Here is a 22,611-nt window from a genome sequence, read left to right on the forward strand (position 1 = left end):
TAACTTTAGCTGACATAACGAACTTGTGTAAATCTTGCGGAAGAGAATTCTTGCTTACCTTTTTTCGTTTCTTTACAGCTGTAAAACCTTCGTCGCGGCTCAAAAAGTTGCACTGACTCAGAAAAAACTTGTGTGCTGTCTCTTCATACCACCCCAGACTTAATGGAAGAGACTTAGACAGATGGCGCTTGGAACTCCGTAAGGAAGTACTGCTTAGCACGAAGACCGTGTGTCATCTAGTAATGTATGTTTGGAACGTTTTCTACATAATTTGACACTCGGAACAATTCTAGGTATATGCAGTAGAGTACCGGAAACAAACAGCTCTGAAAATGTGTTTTGTAGAAAAAATGGCACTTACGAGGTGGATTCAAGTTCTAAGGCCTCCGATTTTTTTTCTAATTAACTACTCACCCGAAATCGATGAAACTGGCGTTACTTCTCGACGTAATCGCCCTGCAGACGTACACATTTTTCACATCGCTGACGTCATGATTCCATGGCAGCGACGAAGGCTTCTTTAGGAGTCTGTTTTGACCACTGGAAAATCGCTGAGGCAATAGCAGCACGGCTGGTGAATGTGCGGCCACAGAGAGTGTCTTTCATTTTTGGAAAAAGCCAAAAGTCACTAGGAGCCAGGTCAGGTGAGTAGGGAGCATGAGGAATCACTTTAAAGTTGTTATCACGAAGAAACTGTTGCGTAACGTTAGCTCGATGTGCGGATGCGTTGTCTTGGTGAAACAGCACACGCGCAGCCCTTCCCAGACGTTTTTGTTGCAGTGCAGGAAGGAATTTGTTCTTCAAAACATTTTCGTAGGATGCACCTGTTACCGTAGTGCCCTTTGGAATGCAATGGGTAAGGATTACGCCCTCGCTGTCCCAGAACATGGACATCATCATTTTTTCAGCACTGGCGGTTACCCGAAATTTTTTTGGTGGCGGTGAATCTGTGTGCTTCCATTGAGCTGACTGGCGCTTTGTTTCCGGATTGAAAAATGTCATCCACATCTCATCCATTGTGACAACTGATGAAAGGAATGTCCCATTCATGCTGTCGTGACGTGTCAACATTGCTTGGCAACATGCCACACAGGCAGCCATGTGGTCGTCCATCAGCATTCGTGGCACCCATCTGGATGACACTTTTCGCATTTTCAGGTCGTCGTGCAGGATTGTGTGCACAGAACCCACAGCAAGCCAACTCTGGAGGCGATCTGTTCAACAGTCATTCGGTGATCGCCCAAAACAATTCTCTCCACTTTCTCGATCATGTCGTCAGACCGGCTTGTGCGAGCCCAAGGTTGTTTCGGTTTGTTGTCACATGATGTTCTGCCTTCATTAAACTGTCGCACCCACGAACGCATTTTTGACACATCCATAACTCCATCACCACATGTCTCCTTGAACTGTCGATGAATTTCAATTGGTTTCACTCCACGCAAATTCAGAAAAGGAATGATTGCACGCTGTTCAATTAAGGAAAACGTCGCCATTTTAAGTATTTAAAACAGTTCTCAATCTCGCCGCTGGCGGTAAAATTCCATCTGCCGTACGGTGCTGCCATCTCTGGGACATATTGACAATGAATGCGGCCTCATTTTAAAACAATGCGCATGTTTCTATCTCTTTCCAGTCCGGAGAAAAAAAATCGGAGGCCTTAGAACTTGAATGCACCTCGTAGAAAGTTCCAAATTTCCACTCTTTATATGATAGACTAGCATCTCCACAGACACACGCTCTATGTACACGGTGTATCGAAAAGAATATACGCATTTCAAACTCATATACTTATTAATCTGTTTTACATACATGTATGAAACTTGGAACACATATTTACGTATTTGTGTATCCCCCAAGTTTAGATTACAAATGAACTACATCTCCTCCACCAGCGACACGAACAGTGTCACACAGGTACTCGAATTGCCCCCATACTCGAGTAGTCGTGTCCATCGTTAGTGGTGTTATGGCAGTACGGATCCGGTTTTTCAACTCGTCTAGGTTCTGTGGAAATGATGGTGCACATACGGTGTCCTTAATAAACCCCATAGGAAGAAGTCACAGGGCGCGAAATCAGGTGACCTTGCAGGCCAGCTGAGGAGTGCTACGTCGCTGACTGTTTGGCGACCAATCCAACGGCTCGATGGAGTTTCTTTAAGACATTCATGCACTTTGCGACGCTAGGGAGGGTGTGCCCTGTCTTGTTGCAAAATTAAATTGTCCTCGTTCAGCCTCGGAAACGTAACATAGGAAGATACTGTTGATGGTTAGCCGTGTTTCCATAAAAAAAAAGAGTGGGATATTGCACAAGACACATTGAAAAAAAAATGGTTCAAATGGCTCTGAGCACTATGCGACTTAACTTCTGAGGTCATCAGCCGCCTAGAACTTAGAACTAATTAAACCTAACTAACCTAAGGACATCACACACATCCATGCCCGAGGCAGGATTCGAACCTGCGACCGTAGCAGTCGCTCGGTTCCAGACTGTAGCGCCCAGACCCATTGATTTTGCATGAATCTCGGGCGTGTTAAATGTGTGCATGTCGGTTCTGTAGGCCCCAATATTGAACATTGCTGATGCGGTGCATTGTGCGAAAGTGTTATCATTGTCAACAGCATTCTGAAGCTCGTGAGAAAATGTGACACTTTGGCGTTTGTCATCATGACGTAGAGACTATACAACTGTAACTTGTACGGCATCGTAACCAACCGACGCCTCAAGACTCTTCAAATTGTTTTTTTAGACAGTTTTAATTCCTGACTGGCAAGACGAGTAGATTTTGAAGGACTGCTTTGGAAAATGGTTTGAATCCGTGCGGCGTTTTCGTCGGAAACATCAGGGCAGCCAGGGCTCTTTCCTTTAAATACACATATTGTGTCTACAGACTTCTGATATCATCTGCGAAGGTTCGATCCATTTGGGGGATCAGTTTGATACCTCAGCCTGAAACGTCTTTGCACTGTAATCATGGAATTACAGTTAGTAAACTCGAGAAAACAAAATGATTTCTACTGCGGAGTAGCCATTTTGCAATACGTGACGGTAACCGAGCAAACGGAAGACAAGCGACATCTAGTGGCAACGAATATAAATTAGACAACGCATTCGTTCCTCCAATGACAGAACCGTGGCGCAGTGACCGATAGTTTTGATTGGTTGGGTGATTGATTTGAGGGAGGGGACCAAATAGCATGGTCATCAGTCCCATCGGATTAGGGAAGGATGGGGAAGGAAGTCGGCTGTGCCCTTTCAAAGGAACCATACCGGCAGGGCCTTGGGCGATTTAGGGAAATATATACTAAAACGGTATCTGTTCTTTCGGACATGTCTGAAAGAACAGATACCAACTTAGTATATATATATATATATATATATATATATTTAAGGCTCACCGGCCACTTGACCATCTTCTTCAGTGCGAATGCACAAACAGTGCCCGAACTCTTACGGGAATCGGCAACGCGCCGTGAGTAATGAGTACTCGTATAATGGGCGGGGGTACTACGAATGTAGTGCGGAACAATACGTCGAGAATGTGGGTTTCGCGGGAGGCGTGCCAGAGATAAATCCCTGCAGTCGCACTATCCTCTGTGTCCTCGGTGGCTTAGATGGATAGAGCCTCTGCCATGTAAGCAGGAGATCCCGGGTTCGATTCCCGGTCGGGGCACACATATTCATCTGTCCGTCAACGCCTGTAAGCAGCTAAGGGTGTTCATTTCATTGTAATTTAGGGAAATCACGTAAAACCTGAATCAGGATGGCCGGACGCGGGTTGGAACCGCTGCCCTCCCGAATGTGTGCAGTGTGTTAGCCACTGTGCCACCTCACTCGATGACAGTTTTGACAACATAACACTTTATAATATATATATTCTCTCTGAAACAGCTGTAGGGACCTAGACCTTTTGCACGTCTGTCTTTATCTTTGAGGCACGCGTGCTGTCCCGCCACAGCAAGGTCCGTGGTTCGCTCCTGTTTGTAGGCTCCTGTGATCACATACTGCGGTCTTGTTACGTATATCTGAAGACGAGTTTACTGGAGGGAACCAGTTTTGCCAGCCTTAAGTGTACAGACTTGCGTAGGTGGTGGCCTGGGAGAGTAAGTAAAGTGAAAGCAAACACGGTTCCACGGGTGTAGGCACACCTGAGCGGAGCAGTTAGCGGCCGCACTGGGTTAGTGAATCACTGGGTCTGGGTCTGGGCGTGGGCGTGGGACGCTCCCACGGCCGACACCGAGACTCCCATCACACGGAGGCCGACAACCCAGGCGGCGTGGGCGCGTGCCGGCTGCTCTGCTCTTGCTGTGTTGATGTGTGACGTCTTAACACGTGCCTCTTCCAACTGTGGTACACGGCACGCATAGGCGCCCAACGGAAGGAAATTGTCATGCAGCGTCCAGACGTCGAAAAGACTGTCGGAGACAGAGCTCAAGCTTGGACTCTCAAGGCCGTGTCTTTCTCAAGGGAACCACTCCAACATCCGCTTTTAACGATTTAGGAAATGACAGAAAACAGGAGTTGGATTAGACAGAGAGCTCGCAGCTCGATAATAGTGCAGTCATCGAGCTCCTTACAACTGATTGAAGGAGTTTAATGTCCCATCGACATCGAGGTCATTAGAGATGGAGCACAAGCTCGGATGGTGTCAAGGGTGGGGAAGAAAATCGGCCGAGCCCTTTCAAAGAAACCATCCCCGCCTTTACGTTGAACCATTTAGGGAAATCACGGGATACATAAATCTGGATGGCCGGAGGCAGATGTGAACCATCGTCCTCCCGAATGCGAGTCCAGTATGCTAACCATTGCGCCACCTTAGTCGGTCCTTACGGCTGTAGGATCTGTGTGTGATCCTATGGCTGCGTGCAGAATGTAACGTCCCCTCTCTGTTATTGTTTTTTGTTATTGTTTCTTGTTATTGTAGTTGTAGAGATATGAAATTATTGTAGCGGTTTGCTTAGTCAGCCGTACTTCGGAATTTTTTGACATTAAATGGAGCTTGAAACTTGCGTAATAAATACTTCGCGTGAAGTGCGATTTGCGGCATAAACAAAAATTAATTGCGGAGATGGAATCCACAGAATATTAACAGAAAAGCTTTAGAACAATGCGCACGACTGACTAGACACATTCAGAGGGTACGTACATTCGCGTACGAGTGGTTGCGATCTGATGAGAAAGACCTATCTTAATTTTTTTTTGTGTAAAATAATTACGTCGTAACACTCGGAGATTGCGAACGTACAATCAGGGTAGAGGCACATACTTTCTATCATTCCCCGTGGCCTGGGTAAAAGAATTGCAATTATTTAAATTTAAGAATATTTCTTTTTCAATCGGACTTCTATTTTTATACGAAAAGGAAGATTGCAGGTTCTGAATGTCTCAGCATAAACACATCGAAATTAATCTTAGCGGCCACCAAAGGAAAGTAGCGAGCACAACCACGTACCTCTGTTGTTGAGCAGCGCCGTCGTGAAGATCGTCGCATCCATCTAAAATTCGCCTTCTCGAATTAACAGAATAATTTGTACTTCATTGGTATGGGATTTAGGCTTGATCTTGACAGAAATTATAAAACACATTTTTCATCATTTAACACCTTCATTTACATGAAACTATACAATACGTATTTACGCCAGCACATCAGAACAAAAAGGGTAGTTAATACTAGAAGTAATAAAAGAATCTCGAAATTAGTCCTTTGTCTCTCAATGATAAAAAAGTTTTTTAGAGTATTCCTCTGGTATGACAGTCGAACAAATTTTCTTCTTGTATCTTTGAGATTAAATTACAACATTTTTTAGGTCCTTTTCAAGAAACATACCTAAAAGACACACCAGTTTGCAGTTCAGGTGGGTCACCACGGAAATCTTGTGCCGGAAATATAAACGCTTAAGACTAACAAATATTGAACTGTTTATTTGAGGAAAAATGCCGCAGGACTGAAATAATTCAATGACGAAATGAAATTCTTTAAGTATTTCAACTTTATTTATAAAGTTTATTCCCGATAACCTGAACATAAGTCTCACGAAAGAAGTGATTTGATACTGGACGGTAATTGAGTTTCAGAAGCCTTATATTGAATTCTACCTTGAGTTCTTAACTAGTTAATCAGTTCGTTAGTTATTTCATTTTCCATGAGTCATTTGTATGATTAATCGTATTTATATGGGACGAGTCATTTTACATTCACACTACATATTCTCATGTAGATATGGCAACAAGCTCACCGTTTATTCATTTTTACTTACAGACATGAAACAATAAGTCCTACCATGCACCTTTAAACACATTACAAAAACAGAAATTCTTCTACGGGACAACCAGTCGTCATGGAGGAAATTCTTCAGACTGTTTTCGAATTTATCTTTGCTGTAGCCTATGTCAGGTGACACTGTTGCGTGCGCTTTTTGCGCTAAACACAGCCTTAATACGAGATAATAAATGTCATTCTTTCTTCTGGAATTGTAACTACATTCATCATTGTACATTTTAACTGCAAAAGATTATTTACAACAGACTTCATAAGGGAATGAATATACTGTGAAGCAGTAGACAGAACGCCTAACTGCTTAAACAAATGTCTGCAAGATGATTGTGGGTGAACCAACATTATTCTTACAGTATCTTTTTGAGCAATAAAGACTTTCTTTCTTGAAAATGAGTTTCCCCGAAACAACATTTGAATGAACATTCACAAAACATGTCAACTTACTGATTTGTCTCTAGCCAAGATTTGCAATCACTTGAAGTGCAAATATGGCAACAAAGTTATTTTAAGAGTTTCAGAAATGTGTCTTTTTCAGTTTAAATTCTCAACAATATGGACCACTACATGTTTGGTTTCCACCCTAGATGTTATTTCTTCATCGCTTGTTACACTGACCATTGGCGTTGACCTCTAGAACTGAACATGTTGTGTGTTTTTGAAATTTAGAGAGAGGCTATTCACAGAACTAATTTTGCTTGTTGAATATTAGACGGAAGGTCTCCAAGAAACTTTCCAATCACTATACACAAGTGAGGTTCGATCAAAGTAGAAACGTATCCCATCTGAACTGAAATAACGTTACACTGCTCAACCAATACGAAGAGAAACCTCCCCCCCCCCCCCAACTGACAGTATTTGTTATAGTTACATATACTGAGCAAATACACGATTTATGCAGTGTAACGTATAGAGCTTCCAGAGTGTAATTGATCTTATGAACATAGGACTGATATAATTTTGATTAACGTATTCATTCCAGTCCACTTTCTTGATCACGACTACAAACCGTTGCAGGCCAGATTGTATTTACGTAACGCATTACGACAACAGTTCTTAGAGTGCTTTTGTTCTAGACTGAACGTTTAACTAAGTTTACTATATCTGTCATATTACTTTTCGTCGTTTCTATTCCTCTACCCTTTCTATTGCTACCTGTACGGTACTTTACATGCAGTTCAGTTACAGTATCGCTCTCGTCACAGAAAATGAGCCATAGCTTTTGCTTATTTAGCTTCGTTTTGACTAATTAGGCTATTATCTTTGTCATCTGCTGCTATTAGTGCTATCGCAGCAACCAAGACTACTTCTAATTCTACAAACACAAGTAGCTCATTACAAATATTCGCCGCGCGGGATTAGCCGAGCGGTCTTAGGCGCTGCAGTCATGGACTGTGCGGCTGGTCCCGGAGGAGGTTCGAGTCCTCCCTCGGGCATGGGTGTGTGTGTTGGTCCTTAGGATAATTGAGATTAAGTAGTGTGTAAGCTTAGGGACTGATGACCATAGCAATTAAGTCCCATAAGATTTCACACACATTTGAACGTTACAAATATTGGTAGGCCCTGTTACGTGACCGATAATAATACTATACCTCCACTTATATCGCTTCTAATCACATTTTGGTCGCTGATCCTCAAGGCACACTTAAGTAGTACGTCGTCTTGTATGATAACACACATTTTCTGTTCGCTATAGATTGAGAAATATACACAGACTAACTTCACTATTATTGGCTTGTATAGTTCTTCCGCACCAGATTAACCATGGTCTCGGGTACAGCAATACGTATCTTACTGTCTCCAGATAACATGATGGCAGATCAGAGCGCACCCCACTTATCTTCCACTGAGGGCCACTGTTTGTTTTTGGGTACTCCTGTGCCCACATACCTTCACATTTCCATTATTGGAATACCTATTTTCGTTCTCGTTCTATCATATAGAAAGTATAGCCTTGTAAATTCGGATGCATCCTTTTGGAACCCTCTGTATAATGTTTAAAGCCTAACGCCACACTTTGCTGTCAGCTGGAGTAAAGGGTTGCTGATTTCAGCCAACAGGAAATGAACTGTTGTGGAAGGACTCCGGCGGTTCGATGAGTCGCAGCTCGACCACTTTTCGTGAGGAAGACAATACTCACCTGCCATTGTAGCTATATTTATTGAGTCTATAAGTATTACCTTACAATGCAAACTGAAGTTGATGTTAGACCAGCTCCACCCTTGAGTTTAACACTCCGAAAGAGAGAGGTGGTCAACAACAGCGAACACTCCGGAATTCTTACAAATTGAGCAGTTTTATCAAATGGCCTTCTAGCAACAAATAAAGTTTGATGGGAACTTTGTCCGAGTGGGATGGCGTAGTGGTGAGAAATAACTCGCGTCTGGGAGTTTTGCAGCTCAAATCGCCGTCTGGCCATCCATGGTTTCCCTAAATCGGTTAGAGCAAATGCCGGGATGGTCCCTTTTATTAAACTCATGGCCGATTTCCTTCTCCATCCTGCCTCCATCTACTTCTATGTCCCGTTTCTAATGATTTCGTAGTCGGCGGGAAGCTAAACTTGCAATCTTACTTCCTTCCTTTTTTCCTCACATTAGTTTCGCAAATGCGCGACATTGTGACATTTTCGTCATTTATTTACTATTTAATGACTGTTAATTCGTCTCGAGTAAATAATCCACCGGCCATTTGAACTCTGATGTTTCATTCTTTTTCTGTAAAGCTGTAATGTAGTATGCCTTTTTGCAACTGCTCTGTCGTCCACTCATGGTCATTCATTTAATGAGGTAGCTTTTGAAGCTATCTTCTCTCTTTGCTAACGCTGAAGTACAGTTGTGAGCAAGTTCACTTTTTTTTTTTTTTGCAGTGGAATCATTTCCCTTTATTACACGCAGTAACACGCGGAGGTCTAGCGTGGGCTGTAATTATCATATGGCAGCGAAACTTGGTTGATATGCTGATACGTTAAAGCAGAATCGATTTATGATGAAAAAAAAGTTTGTTCCAATTGTGGCCACCAAGCGCAAATCTGGCACTGTACACTGTATGTCGGTATGACGTCCACGCTGTCATTTGACAAGCCCTAACGTGAGAGAACAGAGACCATGCGCTGTTACTGAAACTGTTTTATGTGAACGGCAGCAATTAAAATTCTGCATTGAGAGAGTATCGCTGACTGAAGGTCTGCGGAGAGTCGCGATGTCATTAAATTGTTTAGAAAAAGTTATGACGAAATTTTAAAACACGGGTGAGCTTGATACGGCACCTGGAAGAGGAAGGACTCCTATCCCGATGGATGTTATTGACAAGATTGCTGTTGCTGTTAACTGACCATGCAGCACGTGTCCCGGGTAGCGCTAGTGTTCGTCCAGTGTCAAGAGAGTTGTCCATCCCGTGGTCAACAGTACGGGAAGTTCTGCTGTCTACTTTACCCTCATACCCGTACAAGATCCAGACGGTACAGCAACTGAAGCCTCATGATCCGCAGCAACGTCCTGAACCTGCTCTTGCTACGGTCGCAGGTTCGAATCCTGCCTCGGGCATGGATGTGTCTGACGTCCTTAGGTTATTTGGGTTTATGTAGTTCTAAGTCTATGGGATTGATGACCTCAGATGTTAAGTCTCATGGTGCTTAGAGCCTTTTGAACCATTTCAACTTGCTCTTCGCATTATGACGTGGATCGAAGTTCATGACGTGTGACTAGGCAACATTCTATGGAAGTGACGAGGCACATTTTACTCTAGATGGAGCACTGAATACACAGAACTGCCAGATTTGGGGTGCGTGTTGTGCACGAAGAGCCACTGCACTGCCGTATGTAACTGTATGATGTGGACTCACAAGCACCTCTTTTCTTGGTCCGTCCTTTTTTGAAAAGAATACGGCCAAAAAGCCTGTCGGGTGCACCGTGACGTTTGCACGTTATCGAGACATCCTCGTACATCATGTGATTCCTGCTTTGGAAGAGCGCAGCTGTGTGGAAACCATGGTTTTAATAGAAGATGAGGCAACACTTCATGTCGTTCACTCAGTGAAAGATCTGCTTAGTGCAGCCTTCGACGAACGTGTTACTTCCAGAGATTGCTCAGATGCATGGCTTGGAAGATCAGATGATCTGAATCCATGTGATTATTGTCTCTGGGGATACTTAAAAGAACGCATTCACCAGGGACACGTTCGGTCTCTACCTGATCTGATGGGGAGTATACAGTTGTTCATATTCCATCGGAACTGCGGCGAGCAATTGTTGAACACGTCGTTTTACGCATGTAGCATCACGTCGATGTCTCCGATGTTCGTACTGCTGTGACTAATAATAATATCAACGTTATGCCTGCCGGCCGCGGTGGTCTCGCGGTTCTAGGCGCGCAGTCCGGAACCGTGCGACTGCTACGGTCGCAGGTTCGAATCCTGCCTCGGGCATGGATGTGTGTGATGTCCTTAGGTTAGTTAGGTTTAAGTGGTTCTAAGTTCTAGGGGACTGATGACCACAGCTGTTAAGTCCCATAGTGCTCAGAGCCATTTGAACCATTTTGAACGTTATGCCCTTCTTACTTGTTTGACCTTTTATGCCCACGTCCCTTTCCTAATTCATTACATATGGAAACATTTCTACATGTAAATGACAATTAATTGAAACCCTCAGCTGCCGACAGGTGTTGTTGACATACCTTGACGGGGACAGCTGGAAATGTATGCCCCGACTGGACCCGAACATGGGATCTCCTACTTACACGGCAGACGCTCTATCCATCTGAGCCACCGAGGACACAGTATCTATTAGGAACGTTAAGTATGTAGATTGTGGACAGTTGGGAATGTGGGTCTCACGGGAAGCGTGCAAGGGATAATTCCCAGCAGTCGCGCTATTCATCTGTGTCCTCGGTGTCTCAGATGGATAGAGAGTCTGCCATGTAAGCAGGAGATCCCGGGTTCGGGTCCCAGTCGGGGCACACATTTCCAGCTGTCCCCATCAAGGTATGTCAACAACACCCGTCGGCAGCTGAGGGTTTCAATTAATTATCATTTATTCTAGAGAAGCTGCACGGTCATCAATGGTACCTGTTCTTTCGAGAACAGTTACTATCTTCATATACGTATTTCTACATGTTTTTCTTGCGTTCACAGCGCCAGATTAGAACCTGGTGGCCAAAATTGGAACTAAATTTTTCCATCATAAATCACTTCCGCATTATTGCATCAGAATATCTACCCAGTTTGGCTGCCAGAAGATAACTACAGCCCACACAGGACCTCTGTGAACAGCTGCCTTTAATTATAACCACCTGGTATTATAGAGTTATCTGCCAAATGGCACCTTTATTCATATTGTGGGCGTAATATTTACTGGGAACACTTCGTATCTTCTCCATTGAGGTAGCTACTCGACTTTAATTGGCCCACTTCTGTAATTCACACACCATCGAATTGCTCAGTCTTAATATTTTGTAAGCCCTTTCAGTTTCTCCGTTTGCACGGAGCCAGTGCTGCAACTAGACAGACGTACCACACGTGAGCAGATGTGCGGACGCCGATGTTTTCGGCCCTTGTATAGTGATGATTACCGTTGGTCATATGACCACCATGTACCATAGAGGGGGCCCGACAACCGTGGAAGGGACCACCGAAACCGACCGCAATTAAATAAATAATAAATGCAAGCACGCAACTGACGGTGTTATTCATGACTTCAAGTATGGAAGTAATGATTGCTTGTCTTGACGAATGTGACAGAAAACCACGCTCAATGTTATTTCACGACTTTAGATGTTGTTAATCAAGTTTCACAAAAAATATGTCTGGATAGCGTCCACGGCTATGCTGTGACTACAATTACTGTCAAAGATTAACATCTTCTAATTAGTTTTCAGCTGAAGTCGATGTATTACTGTAGGCCTAAGCTATGAACTGTTGGCCTAAGTTATGTTTTTCTAACGTTTGAAGACAGTATTCAGCAGGACACAGTTGTAACAGTACACATTCAAGATTCTTTCCGTTGTCTGTTCTCTCACCTCTGCGTCAGTTCATTACCATCTCTTTCTTTAAAATTTTCGTCGCACTGAGTAAAATGGAAAAAGGAAAACAATCATTTCGTAACGATTCCATTTTCACTTTGAAATGTGTGTAATGAACACACCTCATTGCACAGTATAACAAACCAAATTATGTTTTGTCGCCATTTGTTGTCTTAAGTTCATGTTATGATACATCCAACTGCTGTAACGTATAATTAGTAATTAATATATAAGACACGTAGCTGGAAAATTTCATTGAGAAATATTAAGTGTTGTATCCAGGGAACGATTCTACAATGATCCGTTTGAAGTGTCTAACAAAAATCGGTTATGTATTCGTATTTGGAAAGGGAATATGCGATGAACAGAGTATATGCAGCATACCCTATTAGACATTGTAAATCTGAGTAAAGTGCTTTCCTGTGGGACTGCAGTGCATTGACTACACCTTTTCCTTTGCAGGTGGCGCTGATATGGCTGCTGTTTGCTACTGCAGCCTTCGCAGAGCCAGAGAAGCCTCCACAACCAGTAACGTTCCTGCGTCCTCCCTCGCAAGCGACAGAACCTCGTTCTGTTGTGCAGAGGGTAGCTCGATGGTTCTTTTCCTCGGGTGATGATGCAGCTGGGCACCATGAGGACTACGGTCGACCGCCGCCACCGTCATCACCGCCTCATCCATCCGGCTCCCATGGACGACATGGCTCACTCAAGTCCAACTATGGCCCACCCAGATTCAAATACGGTCCTCCAAAGCCACCTACCACTCATTACAGTCCTCCAAAGACATCGAACCAACATGAATTCCCCAGCGGCCCACCACCTGGCTTTTTCATCTCTCGTCCTGAAGGAAAACCGTCAAAGCGTCCTGATCTTGGAGGCAGTCACTATTTGCGATCGCCAAAGCCCCCAGCAAATCAGTATGGACCTCCCAAAACCCCTTCCTCTAGTTACGGCCCACCTAAACCTACAAGTAATTATGGTCCTCCCACCAATGCACACGGTGGACCATCTGTTTCTTCCCCGGCCAGCTATTTATCGCTGAAACCTCCCAGTATATCTGGACCTCCATTAACTCCTCCATCGATTCATTATGGCTCACCAAAGCCTTCTGGTAGCAGTGGCCAATCTTCAATATTTCATGGGCCCCTCCGGCCATCAAGACCACCATCACCAACATATGGATCTCCAGGACTACTTACATCTCACAGGCCTCCATCGCCAGGGTATGGTCCACCCCGATCTCCAGGAATTGTCAGTCATCCTAAACCACCAAAAAAGGACTGCAATCCATGCAACAGGGTTCCTTGGGTTCCGATGTCTGTAGGAGGAGTATCAGATCTGCCTCCATCTTCTTCTGCATCATCAGGTGGGCTTTATTTGCCGTCACCATCAAGCTCATATGTACCACCTCCACCTCTGAACATTCCTGATGCCTCTGCTTACAATTCAGGAAACGCAGCTGTTGGCATAGAGGGACACATTGGAAGTGGATCTAATGGACAAAGTGGGCACATTCACACTTCACATACCAATTCAAACGGATCTCCTGGCAACTATGGTCCTCCGCCTATTCCACCCTTATTACAGATTCCAAACATACAATACGGTGCATCAGAATCTACAGCTTCTGCATCGACAGTAGGAAGCATCCAGCAAGGTCCAGCTTACTTACCTACTATATCGTCGTCTCAGTCACATCAACAGACTGCTGCACCAACGCAAAATGGAATTTACGGGGGTTCAACAGAAGGAGGCCAATCTCTGGACGTTGTGAAGTCTGTAACATTGCTTTCCGAATCTTATCCTCCTACCATCAACACTCCAGGGCAGAACAGTCAACTGTACCAGTCTCCTGTACACCTTATACCAGCAAGTAATCCTAACTGGCCGTCTCCACCTACAGCTCACTCACCAATATCAGAGGCAGGAAATAATGCATTTACTGACCAGCATACATTAGAATCTGAATTTACTCAGCATACCAAAACCAAAGGGCATGGAGGAAATGAACTAGAAGTTATAAAGAGCGTGCCACTGGCAGATTTTGTGTCCTCAATCGAGTACCCAATAGAAGTCATACAGTCTCCATCTTATGTAGATGTATCCCCAGATGCACCAGTTGACAATGATGGAAATAGCATCCATTCTGCAGAACAGAAAGTTAGGGAAAATCCTGAGTATCTTCCGAAGAATGAAGAAATAGTAATTGGTAGACCGGTTCTGAAGGGCGAACTAAATATAAAACAGGTTGCACAGAGCACGAGCAATGAAGGATATAAAAATCATAATGGTGATGATTCTGGAAATCTGAGTAACAATGTTAATCAGCAAGGAGAAAATGATCAGAGCGATCAGAAGCAAAGTGGGTCTATAAAGCAACCCATCAACGTAAACTCAGTTGTTAAGGACCAAACAGAAGGAAGTGACCTAAAATCGGAAGGGAATAATTTTTATCTCGGGACCACACACCAGAGCCCTCAGTCATTCTCCTTACCATCTAGCCATTATTCAAATGAGAACTCGTTTAACGCAGGAAACAAGAACATCACATTCCCACAAGATGTGCAAAGCCAAACAAAGGATAATAAGTCTGGGTTTGGTGTGAGTACCCAACAGCACAGTACTTCCATAGACAATGTATATGGTCAGGACCATAGCCAGATCAACGACCAGCCTCTTCTTGAGCAAACATCTGGACTAGATTTTCAACAACAATCCAACGTGCTTCTACAACCGCCGCGTCAGCAGAGTGGAAACAATTATTATTTGGTTCCACAGGGCCAGAATGTGTTACCATCACAGAAAACACCATCTTTGCTCCAAAGTGGCTTCGTGAAGCCGCCAGAAGGCCAGAGAGTCATTGTCGATATACAGCCATCGGTGCAAACGTCTGCTCAAGGAGCATCACTCATTTATCAGATCAACAATCTGAAGGCTCCACCACCAACAGCTCCATTTCCCAATGGATTTCCCAACCGTCCGACACAGACGGCAGTATTTGTGTCCTTCCAGAATGGGTTACAAGGCGCTACTGCTCCTCAGAGCGTCCCACCAGCTGTCCCTCCTCCTGGCCCAGGGCCAGTACACGATTCCTTCGTGAGACCACCTAATTCCTTTCGAAATCCACTCATTGCGTTCCAGAGTCTCTACAAACCTGACATTCCCGCTCAATTTCTGAACCCTCCAGGCATCAATCCACCACCTATCTGGTCACAGTCGGCTGAAGATTACAGTGCTCCATGGGCAAACGCTGGAGGTCCTCCACCTTTCAAATACCTCCCTGACAGTAGTGCTGTAGCTTCGTTCTCCAGTCCTGGGCTATATCCACCCCCACCAGTACCACTGCCGCAGCAGGAACCTACCCAACAGACCCCTCAACAGGGGCACAAAAGGCCAAAGAAGATTCAAGTAATAGTTCCATACACATCGACCAAAGACCTTGCTCAATTCCCCTCTGCAGGCAGTCAGAATGCAGCGGGCCTGAATGCTGGTCCGTGGACACCCGTACCGCAAACTAACCAAGGTGTGGCCGTATCAGAACAGCAGCCTGTCCCACAAGTCAACTGTAGTGATCCACAGAAACCTTGGCAAGGCTACATTTTCTGCTACCCATCTCAGTTTTACATTTCGCAGCCTTCAGATAATTCACAGGATTACCAACAGCATCAGGAATCCAGACCAGCGACGCAGAAAGCCACCATTCAGAACCACCCACAACTGAAAAATCACCAGACAGTCTCAAAGACAGGAGAAATTCAACACATTTTCGCATCTAACATTCGTGAGCTACTGCGCGGTGAAGAGGAGGTGAAGAACGTAACTGAGGACACTCTTCTGCGGCTCCAGAAGAACATTGACGAATGGACGGCACTGGCCTACTCCAAACACAACAGAGCAGAGGAACGCAAGACGACGACACCAAAACCACCAGTCAGTGCCCTCCGACACCGCTTAGTTTCGTCCAAGCAGATCCCAGAAGAGTACCTGACGACTACACCACTGCCGTACGATGATATCAACCAGAATGTGGAACCTTTCGCACCGACTGCCGTCCCTGCCCTGAAGCCGAGCACTGCTTCCAGTTCGCCCCCAATTTCTAGTCGTTTCTTCGACCACGAAGCTGCGGGTAGCCACAGCCACGCAGTTACAGCCAACGCGTACGACAGACCATCGCAGAAGGAGACGAACGGGGTCAGCGAACCTGTGGACCACAAATGGAAGTTTTTTGAGAATAACCTCGTACTCCCAGAAGCCGTGACTGTGTTAACTACAACGGTCGCATCGACTGCAGCCACTGTCACGCCCGCAGAAGAACAGGTCACCACGGAACCTGCAGAAGAGCGACAGAAAACTGATACAGAGCCGGAAGTGCCGACTACGCCACCGCCAACGACGCAAGCGCCGTGGACCAACCTGCAGGTGTCAATCTCGCCAATCACAAAGGAGAGGGTGTACGTGGTGACACCGCTCTCGTCTTGGGAACAGCAGCAACTGGAAGGGACGACTACGCCGACAGCGCAGCGGAGGTACACCCCGGGGGAGTCGTACCGTGAGGGCAAGTCGCAAGAATTCGACTTCCACTCGCCGCGGTTCGTCGTGAGGCCTACGCCGGCGACCACGCTGCCACTGCAGACGCTTTTCTCGGCGGCAGACGGCGACGCCCGAGCAGATGACCGCAGCAGTACCGTCCACGAGGACGCCAACAGCACGGCCAGCGCCGGCAACACCCTGTTCGACGACTTCGTGTCGTTATTCAGCACAGGTAATATAGCAGCAAGTAATCATCACTTCCCTTTATTTTGTTTTATTGAAGTTAATTTCTTTATCTGCTACTTCACCTGATCTCTTCTACTGAAAATCAGATTTACAGCCTGTCTACTAAGAGCGTGGACCACATTACATACAGATGATAAAAGATGTCGCCCTAGTTCTTTCACAACGCAACGCAGGGAAATTTTTCCTTTATCTACATCTATATGGATACTCTGCAAATCACATTCAAGTGCCTGGCAGAGGGTTCATCGAACCACCTTCACAGTTCTCTATTACTCCAATCTCGTATAGCGTGCGGAAAGAATGAACACCTATATCTTTCCGTACGACCTCTGATTTCCCTTATTGTATCGTGGTGATCGTTCCTCCCTATGCAGGTCGGTGTCAATAAAATATTTTCGCATTCGGAGGAGAAAGTTAGTGATTGGAATTTCGTGAGAAGATACAGTCGCAACGAAAAATGCCTTTATTTTAATGATTTCCAGCCCAAATCCTGCATCATTTCTGTGACACTCTCTCCCATATTTCGCGATATTACAAAACGTGCTGCCTTTCTTTGAACTTTTTCGATGTACTCCGTCAGTCCTATCTGGTAAGGATCTCACATCACGCAGCAATATTCTAAGATAGGACGGACAAACGTAGTGTAGGCAGTCTCCTTAGTAGGTCTGTTACATTTCATAAGTGTTCTGCCAATAAAACGCAGCCTTTGGTTAAACTTCCCCACAACATTTTCTATGTGTTCCTTCCAATTTAAGTTGTTCCTAATTGTAATACCTAGGTATATAGTTGAATCTACGGCTTTTAGATTAGACTGATTTATCGTGTAGCCGAATATTATCGAGTTCCTTTTAGCACTCATGTGGATGACGTCACCCTTTTCGTTATTTAGGTTCAACTGCCACTTTTAGCACCATTCAGATATTTTTTTCTAAATCGTTTTGCAGTTTATTTTGATCTTCTGATGACTTCATTAGTCGATAAACGACAGCGTCATCCGCAAACAACCGAAGACGGCTGCTCAGATTGTCTCCCAAATCGTTCATATAGATAAGGAACAGCAAAGGGCCTATAACACTACCTTGGGGAACGCCACAAATCAGTTCTGTTTTACTCGATGACTTTCCGTCAATTACTACGAACTGTGACGTCTCTGACAGGAAATCGCAAATCCAGTCACATAACTGAGACGATATTCCATAAGCACGCAATTTCACTACGAGCCGCTCGTGTGGTACAGTGTCAAAAGCCTTCCGGAAGTCCAGAAATACGGAATAGATCTGAAATCCCTTGTCAATAGTACTCAGCACTTCATGTGAATAAAAAAAATGGTTCAAATGGCTCTGAGCACTATGGGACTCAACATCTTAGGTCATAAGTCCCCTAGAACTTAGAACTACTTAAACCTGACTAACCTAAGGACATCACACACACCCATGCCCGAGGCAGGATTCGAACCTGCGACCGTAGCAGTCCCGCGGTTCCGGACTGCAGCGCCAGAACCGGTAGACCACCGCGGCCGGCCATGTGAATAAAGAGCTAGTTGTGTTTCACAGGAACGATGTTTTCTAAACCCATGTTGACTGTGTGTCAATAGACCGTTTATGCGGTGTCCATAAAGCATTAGTTTACTTTGAATTGTTGACTGCGTTATGCAAGAAGAGACATGGGTGCAGCTTATGCGTCGCGTTTATCAGAGATGCTTGATGCCGATTGCCAAACGTTGCTCCATCCACAAAAATGAAGACTGGAAACTGCAAGAGAACAATGACAGGAAGCATCGCGGCAGTCTTTGCTGTGACTGGAAAAAGAAGAAAGGTGTGCGGGTACTGCATTGGCCCTCACAGCCGTCTGACCCTACAAAATCTGTCGGCTGAAGAGCGGCGTACTAAGCTGCTGCCAGCCCGCCCCCCTTCGGGGGGAATTGAAATTCAATAAATGAAAAAAAAAAAAAAAAAAAAAAATCTGACCCTAACCCTTTTGAAAGTGTATGGTCTTATATCAAGAAGATGTTGCAAGGAAAAATACATTCACTTCGAAACAGCTGTCAGCGCTAATTCTGTGCATTTGGAGGTCTCTTCGACGTGAATACGTGGGCAACTTGGTTTCAAGCATGCTTCGGAGATGCCAAGAAATTGTCGACGCTACGGGTGACTGGACTTATTAGTAATAGCAACTGCATTATTCTTTTGTTCATAAATGGTGTATGTATATGTTTTAGTTTGTTTTAAAATACATTTTTCTACTGATTAAGCGAACCATGATCTTACTTATCAGACTGTAATCTCGTAGTTATATGAAAGTGAATTTTATGATTAACTTTACTTTAATGACTGGAAATTTTATAGGATCTGTAAATCCTGTTGGCTGTGTTTGCTGAATAATATAGAGCACCATTAAATGACAATGTAAATCTGTTCTGAAAAAATATAATGAGATACGCAGCTCGGTAGAGACAGTCTACTACTACTCGGTGACTCCGGTTGTCTGAGCGTAATAAAAATGTTCAGGTAAAGAGCTCTGAATAGCTCACTCGGAGATAGTCTTTCTGCAGTGACAGTTCTTACGTTTGGGAACTGATAAGATACGTCCAAGAAAAATTTCGATAGAGAGGACTACACAATTCCGTGTTGGATAAGATTCTTCCGTTACGGAATTAGACCGTGCGTAGGTTCGTAGCATCAAAGTAAATAAAATAAACTGAGTGAAGGAGTCAACGATGAACTTGAAGGGGTGTCATGTGACATCCTCCTCCACCAAACACAACAAAGAAAGCGAAAAGAAAGAAACAAACTGGGCAGCACGTCTGACTGCCATGCAACGGGCCCGGGTTCGATTCTCGGCCTGGCCGGAGATTTTCTCCGCTCCGGGACTGGGTGTCGTGTTGTGTTCGCCATCATTTCATCATCATCGATACGCAAGTGGCCTAATGTGGCATCAGTTGAAAAAAGTTCCATCTCGGAGGCCGAACTTCCCAGGTGGGAACTGTCGGCCATCAATAGCACACGATTTCATTCTATTGTAGTCAAGCCACCGTATATCTTCACAATTTTACCACATATGTTTCCGTCCATTAGCAAATCTGATGATTCCTTGATGCCTTAGAATGTGTCTCATACACTGATCCTTTCTTTTAGTCAAGTGGTACCATAGATATAGCACCTTTTCTCCCCGGTTCGATTCAGTACCTTCTCATTAATAACTCGATTACCAATCTAATCTTGAGCATTATTCTGTTATACCACGCTTCAAAATCTCGTCTTTTCTTATCATCCGAACTGCTTATCGTCTACGTTTCAATTCCGTACAGGCGTAGACTGCTTACAACCCTCCAAAAAACACTTGCTAACACTTAAAATTTTATTCGATGTTAACAAACTTCGCTTTTCAGAAACATTTTCCCTGCTGTTTCCAGTCTGCTTTATATATCCTCTCTTTTATGGCCGTTGTTATTTTATTTGCTGCCCAAACAAAAAAAAAAAAAAAAAAAGAAGCCTCTGAGCACTATGCGACTTAACATCTGAGGTCATCAGTCACTTAGAACTATGTTAACCTAACTTACCTAAGGACATCACACCCATCCATGCCCGAGGCAGGATTCGAACCTGCGACCGTAGCGGTCGCTCGGTTCCAGACTGTAGCGCCTAGAAGCGCACGGCCACTCCGGCCGGTCCCAAATAGCACAACTCATCGATTACCTATGCTAATTCTGTAAACATCAGTTTATTTAATTCGACTATATTCAGTTAGTCTTGTTTTAACTTTGTTGATATTCATCTTTTAACCAATGCCTGCCGAAGTGGCCGTGCGGTTCTAGGCGCTGCAGTCTGGAACCGCGAGACCGCTACGGTCGCAGGTTCGAATCCTGCCTCGGGCATGGATGTGTGTGATGTCCTTAGGTTAGTTAGGTTTAACTAATTCTAAGTTCTAGGGGACTAATGACGTCAGAAGTTGAGTCCCATAGTGCTCAGAGCCATTTTTTAACCAATTTTGAAGACACTATCCACTTCGTTCAACTGCTCATCCGAATGTTCTGCTGTCTTTCAAATTTTTCCTCCGTTCCTTTTACTGCTTTGTCAGCGTACAGATTGAATAATATTGGGGATAGGCCACAAACTTGTCTCCCACCTGCTTTTTAATTCCCTTAGCGTCTTACAAATGCAGTCTGGTTTCTGGATGGTTGTAGATAGCCTTCCGCTCCATTTACTTTTCGCCTCGTGCTGTAGAATTTTAAAGCATTTGCTCCAGTCAACAGTGACAAAAGCTTTTTCTTAATCTACAAACGCTATAAACGTAAATTTGCCTCTCTTAGATCTGTCTTCTAAAATAAGTCGTAGGGTGAGCGTTGAATGGCGTGTTCTTACATTTCTCCGGCAGTCAAGCTGATCTTCTCAAAGATCGGTTTCTACTAGTCCTCACTTTCTTCTGTAAATAGTTGTTCAACCGTGTAGGAAATAAAATGATGACGCACAATGTGCCTTAGATCTGTTAGCGTAACAACTGCGACTACGTTTGCTTCGTGCCTGTCTTTTATCTTGCTCGATCACGATTTGAATTACAGATCTACCAGTTTGCCAACCATATAATAAAATACCGCCTGTATTATTACTTACCAGTTCACTAAGCACGTAATAAAATACCGCCTGTATTATTATTATTTTGATCTCTGTCTAAGGCATTTATCTGAGAAAGTCACATTACTTTATGGAGATCTTCAAATATTAGAAGGCCTACGATGCCTTGTTATTGACGAAGTATGATTATGAGATGTAACCCAGCCAAAATTTCAGCCCTTTTTCTTCTTTTTACTTGTTCATTTTCTGATTGTTTATTTTGAGTAAAATACTATAAATAAACCTTTACGTAAATGATCAATCGTAGCTACGATAGATCGTTAAGTAGCGTAATGACACACTTGTAAAATGAAGAAAATGGTGCCCTTCGATCACGTAATATGGAAATACATTTTTTAATGTTGAGAACAGCTGGATGTACCTTTGCATACTGTACGAGCAGATGTAGTAACATTTACTGACCTTTGTTACATGAAATTTACTCTATATTACAAGCAAAAATTTACAGTTTAAAACAGCTAGGCCAGTTCTAAGTCTGGATCCAAAATAAGAATGGGAAACACGTACTTCTTTTGTCGCGTTCAGTCTTATGTCGCGCATCCGTACACGGTTCGTTAATTCCGTGTATAGCTGAGATGATTTGCGAGGTCTATACCGAACCGCGTGAGGCCAAATCGTGTCACTATCACCAGCATTAAAGGGTTGGTAATTAGTATAATTTAAATTTTACCAGTAGTAGCACAAAAATGTATTAGGCAGCTTCGTTAGTTTCCATTAGGCACAACCTGGGGACAATGTACTACCGTCACATCAGAGTTCGGCGCTTGTTCGATGTATTCGCTCTTATTCTTGTTATAAAGGCGTACCGCGATGAAAGAAGAGTATTGGGGGATATAGCACAAATGGCCATTCGAAATGAAGTTCGTGTAGACACTTGCTCTGTATCAAACGACCTCGGTATGAGAACTAGTTCTATT

The 22,611-nt window shown here is 44.1% G+C and overlaps 1 protein-coding gene across 1 annotated transcript in view; it reads left to right on the forward strand.

Annotated features, from left to right (window-relative positions):
• Positions 1-17,129, forward strand: part of LOC124788784 — a 192,438-nt gene extending 175,309 nt beyond the window's left edge. The window contains exon 2 of the mRNA XM_047256067.1: positions 12,750-17,129. Within this exon, the coding sequence (XP_047112023.1) occupies positions 12,750-17,129 (4,380 nt within the window). The remainder of the gene's footprint in view (positions 1-12,749) is intronic.
• Positions 17,130-22,611: the final 5,482 nt, after the last annotated feature.

This window comes from Schistocerca piceifrons, chromosome 3 (genome assembly GCF_021461385.2).
Source record: "Schistocerca piceifrons isolate TAMUIC-IGC-003096 chromosome 3, iqSchPice1.1, whole genome shotgun sequence".
Classification (NCBI taxonomy): Eukaryota; Metazoa; Arthropoda; class Insecta; order Orthoptera; family Acrididae; genus Schistocerca; species Schistocerca piceifrons.